Genomic DNA, 12,076 nt, shown 5'->3' on the forward strand with positions numbered 1-12,076 from the left:
CTACACTCATGTCATCAGCATGGATCTGTCCGAGATAGCGCCACCATCAGGGCATCCTAAAATCACGCTTTGCTGTGATTTTACGCTTTGCGTGATTTTACGGCAAAATCTGTAAAAGCAGAGTCCAAAAATGTCTTTGAAAAATCGCCCTGATGGTGGCGCTATCTTGGACAGTGTCAACCCAGTGTAGACATACTGTGTACCGCTTTGCGTGATTTTAGGGCAAAATTTGTAGGAGCAGTGTCCAAAAATGTGTTTTGCAAGAAGCGGCCTCATGGTGGCGCTAGAAGAGGGAGAAATGGGGGTAGTGGTTTGGCAGCCAAAATCACTATGAGAAGGGAAAAAGTGTGACTGAAAGTCTGACTGACAGACTGACTGACAGACTGACAGCTGGTGGAGGTTTTGATAGTAACTGCAACCTGACGGTCGCAATGATATTATTACACTTATTACAATATTACACTATTACCCTTATTGCGCTATTACACTACCAGTAAGACTCCCTAATAGGGTGATTTTAGGGCAGTGTCCAAAAATGTGTTTTCAAAAATCGGCCTGAAGGTGGCGCTATATGGGACAGATCCATGTTGATGACACGAGTGTAGACATACTGTGTACCGATTTGCGTGATTTTAGGACAAAAAATTTAGGAGCTGTGTCCAAAAATTTGTTTTGCAAGAATCGGCCTCATGGTGGCGCTAGAAGAGGGTCATGTGTGAATTGATGGGTGGAGGTTGTGGTTTGGCAGGCAAGGAGTATGTGTGCAAAATTTGGCATGGATCTGGGCAACGGTTGCGGAGATATGAGCAGGGCAAAAGTGTGACGTGTGACAGACAGACAGACAGACAGACTGACGGACGGACGGACGGACGGACGGACGGACGGACGGACGGACTCACAGCTGGTCGAGGTTTTGATAGTAACTGCGACATAACGGTCGCAATAACATTTATGCTATTTCAATATTACAAGTAATGCACTATTACACTATTTCACCTATTACACTACCAGTAAGACTCCCTAATCGGGAGATAAGCGACCGTAGGTCACATGTATACACAAAGAGGGCTGTAACTGCCATTGGTTCCTAGTTGTGTGGGCAATGTGTAGACATACTGTGTACCGATGTGCGTGATTTTAGGGCAAAATCTGTAGGAGCAGTGTCCAAAAATGTGTTTAGCAAGAATCGGCCTCATGGTGGCGCTAGAAGAGGGCCATGTGAGAAATGAGGGGTGGGGTCTCCGCGTTGCCTTGGCGGACGAATAGGTACCGGCCCCGGCTCTCCCGGACGCTCCTAGCCCGAGTTACGGCATTTTATGTGAGCTGCAGTGGAGGGGGTCCTCCACTGGGGGCGCCACCACTTTGGCATCCGTTCTGGAGCAGCAGGAGTCGGTGGTCCCCGGGAATTCCCCGTGAGCAGCCCCGTTGGGGTGGTCATTTGGTCATTTTTGCATATTTGGTCATTTTTTACATCTGGGGGTCCCCCAGGGACCTGGGGGTCCCTGGAGGTCGGGGGTCCATGGAGGTTGTAGTTTGGCAGGCAAGGAGCGTGTGTGCAAAATTTGGCATGGATCGGGCCAACGGTTGCGGAGATATGAGCAGGGCAATAGTGTGACGTGTGAGGTGTGACAGACAGAGGGACAGACAGACAGACAGACAGACAGACGGACAGTTTGTGCAGGCTGTGATAGTAAGTAGCGACCTACGGTCGCAATTACACTTATTGCTAACCAGCCATGGACCCCTTTGGAAACCCCTCAGGGACCCCCAGAGGTCCCCGAACCACATTTATTGCTAACCAGCCATGGACCCCCTTGGAAATCCGTCATGGACCTCAAGAGGTCCCCGAACTACACTTTGGGAACCAGCCATGGCTGTACGTGTACCAGGCTGTTGTGAACCAGCCATAGAAACCCTGGGGGTCCGCAAACCACACTTTGGGAACCAGCCATGGACCCCCTTGTAAACCCCTCATGGACCCCCTGCCTGCCTGCATGTTGATCCTATTACTTGGATGTTAGACTAGCCTACAGCTTTTATTTTGAAGTTGTGTACCATGTGACTTGACACGTGGTCACGTGACATTCATGATGACGATTTCTTTCCTGGACTTGAAAATTGAATAATGGGCCTATTTTTTGTTTGTCGGTTCCAAATCAAATAATGCCAAAATATGAATCACACATTCAAAAAATTGAGCAAATTTTAAGCATTTTCCTGATTTTTTTGTGGGCTAGAAAATTGGAAAAATGGGCCCATTTTTTGATTGTTGTAATGGGGTAAGAAATTAAGAAATACCTTTTTCAAGATGTTTTTCCTTTGTCGGTTCCAAATCAAATAATGACAAAGACGAATCACACATTTAAAAAATTTAAGCATTTTCCTGATGTTTTTGCAAGCTAGAAAATTGGAAAAATTGGTCCATTTTTTGATATTCGTAATGTGGTAAAAAAATGAAAAATACCTTTTTTAAAGATGTTTTTCCTTTGTCGGTTCCAAATCAAATAATGACAAATATGAATCACACATTTAAAAAATTGAAGCATTTTCCTGATTTTTTTGCAAGCTAGAAAATTTAAAAAATTGGTCAATTTTTTGATATTCGTAATGTGGTAAAAAATGAAAAATACCTTTTTTAAAGATGTTTTTCCTTTGTCGGTTCCAAATCAAATAATGACAAAGACGAATCACACATTTAAAAAATTGAAGCAAAATTGAAGCATTTTCCTGATTTTTTTGCAAGCTAGAAAATTGGAAAAATGAACCAATATTTGATTTTATGGGGAGCTGGAAAATTAGAAAATTGAGAGAAAAATGATTTTTTAAAATTGAATTCCTATTGAAAATCGAACGATACTTTAGTACCCTGACCCATGGACCCCCTTGGAAATCCATCATGGACCTCAAGAGGTCCCCGAACCACACTTTGGGAACCAGCCATGGCTGTACGTGTACCAGGCTGTTGTGAACCAGCCATAGAAACCCTGGGGGTCCGCAAACCACACTTTGGGAACCAGCCATGGACCCCCTTGTAAACCCCTCATGGACCCCCTGCCTGCCTGCATGTTGATCCTATTACTTGGATGTTAGACTAGCCTAGCCTACAGCTTTTATTTTGAAGTTGTGTACCATGTGACTTGACACGTGGTCACGTGACATTCATGATGACGATTTCTTTCCTGGACTTGAAAATTGAATAATGGGCCTATTTTTTGTTTGTCGGTTCCAAATCAAATAATGCCAAAATATGAATCACACATTCAAAAAATTGAGCAAATTTTAAGCATTTTCCTGATTTTTTTGTGGGCTAGAAAATTGGAAAAATGGGCCCATTTTTTGATTGTTGTAATGGGGTAAGAAATTAAGAAATACCTTTTTCAAGATGTTTTTCCTTTGTCGGTTCCAAATCAAATAATGACAAAGACGAATCACACATTTAAAAAATTTAAGCATTTTCCTGATTTTTTTGCAAGCTAGAAAATTGGAAAAATTGGTCCATTTTTTGATATTCGTAATGTGGTAAAAAAATGAAAAATACCTTTTTTAAAGATGTTTTTCCTTTGTCGGTTCCAAATCAAATAATGACAAATATGAATCACACATTTAAAAAATTGAAGCATTTTCCTGATTTTTTTGCAAGCTAGAAAATTGGAAAAATGAACCAATATTTGATTTTATGGGGAGCTAGAAAATTAGAAAATTGAGAGAAAAATGATTTTTTAAAATTGAATTCCTATTGAAAATCTAACGATACTTTAGTACCCTGACCTAGCAGGTATTAATTTTCTTCAATTATTTAGGCTATGTTTGATACTTTAAGAAGTAGCCTAATTTGTTATACTAATACTTTTACTCAAGTACAAGCTGATAAGCGGATTCTGCCAATGCATTTCAATGGGAATGTTAAAATCCGCAAATGGCAGATTTCTCCAAAAATCCGCTCCATTCCCATTGAAATGTTTTGGCAGAATGGTGTAACACCACCGTGCCCTTAAGTTGGCCTTAAGTATTTGCAGTATTGATACTTTTACTTGAGTAAAACCTTTGAGTACTTACACACGACACACTGTCTTGCACGTAGTATTGAACCTGCCTGCGATTCTAACCTCCACTAAACACCATTCTACCACAATACTACGCTACAGCGGGGTGTCAGGTTGGCGTGGATAAACTATTTTTATGAACTAAACAAGGCTATCGTAGAATAGCGTGTCACGTGACCGCCCCGTACGTACACACACACACAAACGCCCGCACACGGGCGCGCGCGCACGCACGGCACAGGCCTCGCTGGTGTGTTTTCAACGGAGGGAGAGCCGAGAAGAAAAAATGGCGTCTGCAGGCGACCCAAAGCGGGACACCGGCCGTTCGGTTTGAGCTTTCCGCCCGAAATCGAGCCCGGGGCTTGTTGGGACTGACCGGGACCCTCGCAACATTGGATATTATTTTCAGCCGTTTTTCCGCGGGTTGCGTCGGGCACTCCTGCAGCGAGATTGAAGCCGAGGAGAAGCCGCTCTCTCCTACAATGAGGGGGAGAAGAGGAAGGCCGCCCAAACAGGCAGCGGCGATGCGGGACGCATCTCCGGGGCCAGTCCGCGGCTCCAGCAGAGGCAGCAGGAGCCGGGGGGCGCGGGGCCGGGGACGGGGCAGGGGCAGGGGCCGGGGACGAGGCGGCGGTTCCGGGGAACCGGAGGTGGAGGTGACCGCCCGGGATAACTTTAATTCGTCCAGGGGCCGCGGGAAAGTTGCAGGCTCCTCCGCGGCGGGATCGCGGGGCGCCAGGGGAGGAGGAGGAGGCAGGGCGAGAGGCCGGGGGTCCAGGGGAGGACGCGGCGGCAGCAGACCGCGGCGGCAGCCCGTGGTGGTCTACGATGACAACAGCGACGAGGAGGAGGACAATATAAGCTACAGATCGGACGACGACGAGGACGAAGAGCTCCTGAACGAGCACCCAGCCTCGTCGGATCCGGAGGAAGAGGAGGCCGACTCTGATAATCTGGAGGAATTAGAAGATGATGATCGTGGCAGCTACTGCTCGGACACCAGCTTCAAGAGCCACAGCACGCACGGCAGCAACACAGGTAAACAACACGGGGGGCTGCAGATGCGTTTGTGTTGGCGATGCACGCCAAAATGCAAGGCTTTCACATGTTTTTAAACTCCATTTGAGAAAGGTTAGCTGCATTGTTCAAAATGGAGATTGCATGGAGAAACGGGCCTTTGTTTACCGTGTGCTGCTCTGCTGGCCGCTGGAGATGGGCACATTCACGCATGCTGCTGCTGTAGCACCAAGCATGTTTCTGTTATTTTGACAGATCAGCAACTTTTTATTTAGCAAAACAAGCCCTGTTAAAGGGCTATGCTAATATACGGCCAATGTTTTTTTTCCTGGGTTATCATACGTGCTGCGCTTGAAGTGTCTTCCTTTCAGAGGAGTATATAGAGCACATTTTCATTTAGTTTCTCGTTCGATATTTCGTTCATTCATTCATTCATTTAGCGCGATGTTTGCCAAACATCAGCCCTGGCTCCATATATAAATATCATATGCACATAAATTAGCATGTTTTTCGTTTGGCTCGACCTACTAGCTTGTAGTTTAGACGGAATTGCAAATGTATTCATGTCTGACTGTTGTCAGACACAATTAATAACAAAGCAGAACAAAGTTAATAGTCATTTAAATGTAACAAGACTTAAATGTTATTTTACCTTGGCTTGATTTCTACCTTGTTGGGCTTGATTTCAGTTTGTTATAAACTTGTTGTTTGCGTAATGTAAGTAATACGGAGTTTGACAGGCCATTGTTTTGAAAAGAGGCGCTATAATTTCACCTGTTGCCAAAGCCCAGCTCATTACAATATTACGTACTGTGTTGCACCGTTACCATGACAATCAGTCTCTTAGATCAAACAGTGTGCCTGTTTATTTATGTTTTTCCCCTTGTTTATCTGACAAGTCAAAACTAATTGTCCTTTCGGTTGTTTAACTTTATTTACACTTTTTTCTTTTTTTCATCAGACCTTTTTTTTTAGAATTTAATTTTTGGATTTAATGAAATGTTTTCAATAAGTTGTTGGAGGCATATGTACAACACACCTCATTTCATTGAACAGACTAATTTATACCTTATCTTGATTTGTTGAGCCACAACTGCTCTGGGCTCAAGTCAATCTTTAAATAGTTTTGGGAAGATTACACAAATATCCTAATAACTGAAGTGGCCAGTCTGTCACGTGCTTTGCTCATAGATACGTGAAAGCATTGTGTCCTGTCTGTGATAAATACACATTATGCCTCGGCTCAAACACATGCACCACTTATAGAGGTCTTGTTAATATGCAGGTGTCCAGGTTCACAAGAAGAGATTTAAAAGTCCTTTTGGAACTCATATCAGAGTGTCTGGGGAGAGGACTATGCTTGTTTTCCCTCCTAATCCCACTTCTCATGTCACTCTCCGGCATTATACATTATAGTCCATTGACAGCGGCTGATTTCGGACAAATCACAAATCAGATGGTCTGCTCGTTCTACGCATCTCAAATGATTCTCGCAGGACACAGTAAACTCTCGAAGTCTTGTTATTTATTTTCACAGTTCAACACGTCTAGTCATCATCCTCAAGAGCTTATTGAGTGTATCACTAATACATTATGATGGAGAGTGAGAATTCCAGCTCATGTAGCTAATAGGTTCAGGCATAAGGCTAACACCAACTGAATACTAGTCATGGTGAGGTATGCAGCTTAATCCGCAATGGTAGACAGCCTAACCCTAACCTCACGAAAACATGAATGTTCCCAAACTACCATATTTTCCCTGATGTCTAAAAGAGAAAATTACAAAAAGTGTACATATTGAAATATCTGCCACTTTTTATAATTTCTTTTTCTTTTTTCTTCAAGAATCATATACTAACAAATTGGATGGTTTGCACTGCACATCACACATTGATCTAATCTTTAATTTTGTGTTTGTCTGTTAGGGCGGAAGCGGAGCCGGGTGCCGCGGCCAATCTCCCCCGTCTTGGAGGCGAAGGACGTGCCTCCTCTCGAACTCCCCAAGTCGTCAGAGGACCTCCTGATCGACTCCTCGCAGCTCCTCAACGTGTCCGCCGTCTACGAGGTCCTCCGCAATTTTGGCTCGGTGCTACGCCTCTCGCCGTTCCGCTTCGAGGACTTCTGTGCGGCACTGGCTGGCCAGGAGCAATGCACGCTGCTGGCGGAGACGCACATCTCCCTGCTCAAAGCCATCTTGCGAGAGGAGGACACATCCAACACCACGTTTGGCCCCGCCGACCTCAAGGACTCGGTCAACTCCACGTTGTACTTTGTGGACGGCATGACGTGGCCTGAGGTGGTGCGGGCGTACTGCGAGAGTGACCCCGAGTACCGGTACACCCTGCCCTGCCAGGAGAGCGAGGACTACCCGTACGAGCCGCTGGAGAGCAAGGTCAAGGTCCTCCAGTTTCTTGTGGACCAGTTCCTGGCCACCAATATCGCCCGGGAGGAGCTGATGTCTGAGGGCGTGGTGGCGTACGACGACCACTGTCGCGTGTGCCACCGGCTGGGTGACCTTCTCTGCTGTGAGACGTGCTCGGCCGTCTACCACTTGGAGTGCGTGAAGCCACCGCTGCAGGAGGTGCCCGAGGATGAGTGGCAGTGTGAGGTGTGTGTGGCACACAAGGTACCCGGTGTGGTGGACTGTGTGCCAGAGGTGCAGAAGAGCCGGCCCTACATCCGCCAACTGCCCATCGGCCATGACCGGCACCACCGCAAGTACTGGTTCCTCGACCGTCGCATCATGGTGTAAGTTGCTTTACTTTTTAGTGTCATACGTTTTCTCTTTAAAAACGTGATGAATCCTGCACTTTCATTTCCTGGATGCAGTACCCCACTAGTTAGATACACTATCACATGGGCATGGAGAGCAACAGTGGTTGGGTGGGAGGCTTTTCAGAATTTTGATTTAGTGACCGAAACATCAGCAGTGCAGGTGTATATAAAGCCAGTTAAGATGGGCTTGAAGCTGGACTGCTACTCAACCCCATGACCATTGACTCGCACTACTGGCTGTTAAATTGTCTAGTGACTCTAGCCTACAGTCAGGGCAGAAGACAAGAGTGCAGGCGAATTGATGTATGTGGCTTACTCTAGGTGGTAAGCTGGTTTCAAGTTCATGGGATGAAAATTGAAAAACCTGTTCATCGGTTCCACTCTGAAAACTGTAAAAGTGGTGATGATTAGCCTTCATTTCGCCTTAAACTGCACCAAACTCACCAAACTATCGTTAGTAGTCACAAAGCCACTTCTCAGTGTGATGGTAGTAGACCTCGAACAGATGGGATGGAGGAATAATGTCAATCTGTCAATTCCTTTTTGAAGAATATCTGTCTGCTTCCATTGCACATTTTATGTAGTGACATACACACTGATACTGTAGTGACATTGATGTCTGTTACCATGTTTGCATGCTTTTATTATTTATTAATACAAACATTTTTACAAGGCTCATTTCTATTCTGAGACCGTTGATTAACTAGGGCACCACAAACACAGAAGCACCCCAAGGTTGAGGTTATTGAATATTACTGAGCCATTTGCATTTGCCCTACATCAGGACTTAATATATTTGCATATTGTCAGTATTTAGACTTATACGTCAGTACTCAGTATTAAGACACCATAGTTCTTCATTTGAGTGGTTAGCTAGCTTCCATTTATAAATAAGATACAAAAAATACTTATAGTTAGTTGGTTAATTGCTTTTGTGGTCTGCTTAGCAACTGAATACTCCACTATCTTCTGTATTGAATAAAAACTTGCATAGACAAACTCTCAGCATGCCCTCTACAAGGTGTGTGTAGCAACGTAATGTCAGCAGTATTGGGTCCATACGTTAGCATATTATCTAGCTATTGAACAGTCCCGGATGGCATGGATGCTGGGTCAGCAGCCGGCAGCCCGCTACATAAACCATAAAAAGGACTGTGGATCACCTCTACAACAGAGGATTTGAACTACTGTGTGTGAGCCCTGGGCTCCTCTATCATTGGTTCTCGCTCCCCTGGCTCCCTCTCACCACCAAATCTCAGCAGGTGTTATCATGTAATAGATCTTCACTGTCCCTGTGGAGAATGTGTACGCATACATTCTCCACTCTCTGTGGCTCTGTTCGCATAAGCACATGCATTTCTGCGAGCACATAACACGCGCGGGTGTAGGAAACGCAATCGTGTATCTGTGTGTCACTGCAAGCGACGTGCACACAGTGGCAGGTTTGTGTGAGTGGGTGACTGAGAGTGCAATAAACGTGCATGCAAGGATGTTGGATACAGGATACAGTAGTACATGTGTGTGTGTGTGGACTGTGTGCCCATGTGTGTCAAGTGAATTCCTGGGAGGATGCTGAATAGACAGTATTGTGAGAAGGTGTCCCTGAGGCCCCGTGGTCCCTGGCAAGGACCACACTGTGCAAAAAGCTGTCAGTGTCAACCTTCCACTCTTGGGAATATCTGTCATTGCACTGGACACACGTTTCTTTAGGCCATGTTCTAAATAAGCATGGATCACCCCTGTACCGCATGCAGTATGCCCTGATGTATTTTCACGCGAAACTGAATGAGTTGTTTGGGTTGCATCTGCAACCCAAACATTTTCGTTGCATATTCCTATTTCCTAGTGTTCTTCACAAATACATTGTTTTTTTATGTGTAATGATGAAAATAAAATGGAGTTACTGTAAAAGCTGAGCATCTGCACATGCATGTGCAGTTATGCACTTGTTCAGATATCGGACCTTTTTATAAATTATTTATACATCTCTATCCATTCCCATCCCCCGCCCCCCAACACACACACACACACACACACACACACACACACACACACACACACACACACACACACACACACACACACACACACACACACATTGTTATACAGTACAGAGTGTTTGGTGTAGCACTAGCAGTGATATAGCTGTAGATAAAGTCGGATAGTGTCGGTTTAAAAATGTACCTGTAGGAACTTTCTGTGGGTAAACTCCACTCCCCTGATTGTAGCTGATGAAACTAAGTGCATACTTTTCCACTCTCTCTCTCTCTCCTCCCTCTTGTCCTCAATTCCTCCCCCCTCTATTTCCCCCACCTGTCCTTTCACTCCTGTCCCGTCTGCAGTGAGGAGGAAGGTGAGCAGGAGGGAAAAGCCATCTGGTACTACAGCACTAAGGTAAGTCTTCTTTTTTACAAACAGTTTCATTTTTAAATATACATGTATGTATTAATTAATAGTGTGTGTGACTGTGTGTGTCCTCGCTGTTTTTTTGTAATTCATCACTTATGCATTGTTTGATAACTCCTCGCTCCTCCCCTTTCTCCACCACCTCCACTCTCTCTGTGTGTCTGTGTGTGTGTGTGTGTGTGTGTGTGTGTGTGTGTGTGTGTGTGTGTGTGTGTGTGTGTGTGTGTGTGTGTGTGTGTGTGTGTGTGTGTGTGTGTGTGTGTGTGTGTGTGTGTGTGTGTGTGTCTCTCCCTCTTCCCTGTCTTTTGTGACCTCCTTTGCAGGTCCAGCTGGCAGACCTCATCGACTGCATCGACAAGCAGTACTGGGAGAGGGACCTGTACGCTGCGCTGGAGGAGATGAGAGACGAGGTCCATGTCCACATGGACATCACAGAGGACCTGACCAACAAGGCCCGTGGCAGCAACAAGTGTTTCCTCACAGCAGCCAACGGTATGTTTGTCTGTAATGGAGGGTGTTGTTGATGATAATGAAGGAGGAAGGAAACTTAGGGAAGCAATGGCGGGATTCAAACCCAGGCCGCGGCACTCAGTTGTGGGTACACAGCAAACTCTTGAGTTGATTAACACTCAGGATTTCACTGCATACATCTGGCTCTGGAGACAAAAGCTCCTCAGCCCCTTTTCCTCACAATAGATCATTGTTAAAGTATCTTCATGAGCGGCTCTGTGTTCTACAACAAGATCCCGGTTGCTGTTTTCTCTCTCATTGCGTCTGAGGCGGCGAGAAGGGTCGCTTTTCTGTTCTCTCAAATACGTTTTCTTTCTGTGGCTATATCCTATCTCTCTCTCTGTTTGTTTCTTTCTTTCTTTCTCTCTGTTGCCAATTGCCATCTATTTTTCTTTCCGTCTCACTGACACACTTCTGCCCTCAGACTCTCACTCACTGTGCTGTGTCTTCTCCCAATACCAATGAATGCCACCCAGTCATAGATACGTAACTGAGCCATAGGAACCAGCACTGCCATTATGTAACCTAAACCCTCTTCCCGGGCTGGCAGCCCTCCAATTACCCCTCAGTCCTCTGCTACTTCCACTCTGCCAGTATCCAGAGCTAGTGAGAAGCATAGCGCTCGTTTCTTTGTGTGATTGTGATTTTTAAATGATTGTTAATAAAGCAGAAATGTTATATTTAAAATAAGTTAACATTACGTTGGAGGGAGGTGGTATTTCACCAAAGTTTCAGGATGGTTTTGATCCGGGGATGTTGCATTGTGATTCTGTCTTACGCGCACATGGCTAGTTAATATCCCCCTGAACACAATGAATGAAAATGATTCTTTTTTGTGCGTCAATGGTGCGTCAAAGTCAAGATTGTATTATGGAACTTGCCAGCCGCCAGACGTTAACTCCAGCAAAAAATAAAAGACGACACCCTTGAAAAAGGAGGAAATCTCCCAAGCACCTGTTATACAATGGACAAAATATGATAAATATTTCCTCCATTCCCTTTGGAAGAATCAACTAGAGAAGTTTGATATCTACTTAAAAACTGCATATCCAGGGTTTGTGTTTTTTGGGACTGTATCCAGCCGTGCGTGCTAATACTTAAGCACTGCATGTTTATTTTGAAGTTGTCATGTAGTGTTGTAGCTGTCAAGTAGCCATCAGTCAAAATGGGATTTAGGCCGCTTCCCCAACCGTCTCTTTGGCAGCTCAGCCATGAGGGTAGATGTCACAAAATCATTTTTTGTCAGTCTGGTTCCACTCGACTGACGAATTTCACACAATGCTCTATGAAGGCTTACACACACGCGCGCACACACACACACACAC

General features: G+C 45.1%; 1 protein-coding gene across 4 annotated transcripts in view; it reads left to right on the forward strand.

Annotated features, from left to right (window-relative positions):
• The first annotated feature begins 4,308 nt into the window (after positions 1 to 4,308).
• The window catches only part of LOC308280832 (nucleosome-remodeling factor subunit BPTF-like), a 63,406-nt gene continuing 55,638 nt past the window's right edge, over positions 4,309 to 12,076 (forward strand). For 3 of the 4 annotated variants that reach the window (XM_080720963.1, XM_080720965.1, XM_080720964.1), the window contains exons 1-4: positions 4,409 to 5,081; positions 6,986 to 7,808; positions 10,178 to 10,229; positions 10,565 to 10,733. In XM_080720963.1, the coding sequence (XP_080577089.1) occupies positions 4,526 to 5,081; positions 6,986 to 7,808; positions 10,178 to 10,229; positions 10,565 to 10,733 (1,600 nt within the window). In that variant the 5' untranslated portion in view covers positions 4,409 to 4,525. Of the gene's footprint in view, positions 5,082 to 6,985; positions 7,809 to 10,177; positions 10,230 to 10,564; positions 10,734 to 12,076 lie in introns of all 4 variants that reach the window. The other variant, XM_080720966.1, reaches the window with a different exon arrangement.

This window comes from Nannobrachium achirus, assembly GCF_963921795.1.
Source record: "Nannobrachium achirus genome assembly, chromosome: 3".
NCBI classification, from domain to species: domain Eukaryota; kingdom Metazoa; phylum Chordata; class Actinopteri; order Myctophiformes; family Myctophidae; genus Nannobrachium; species Nannobrachium achirus.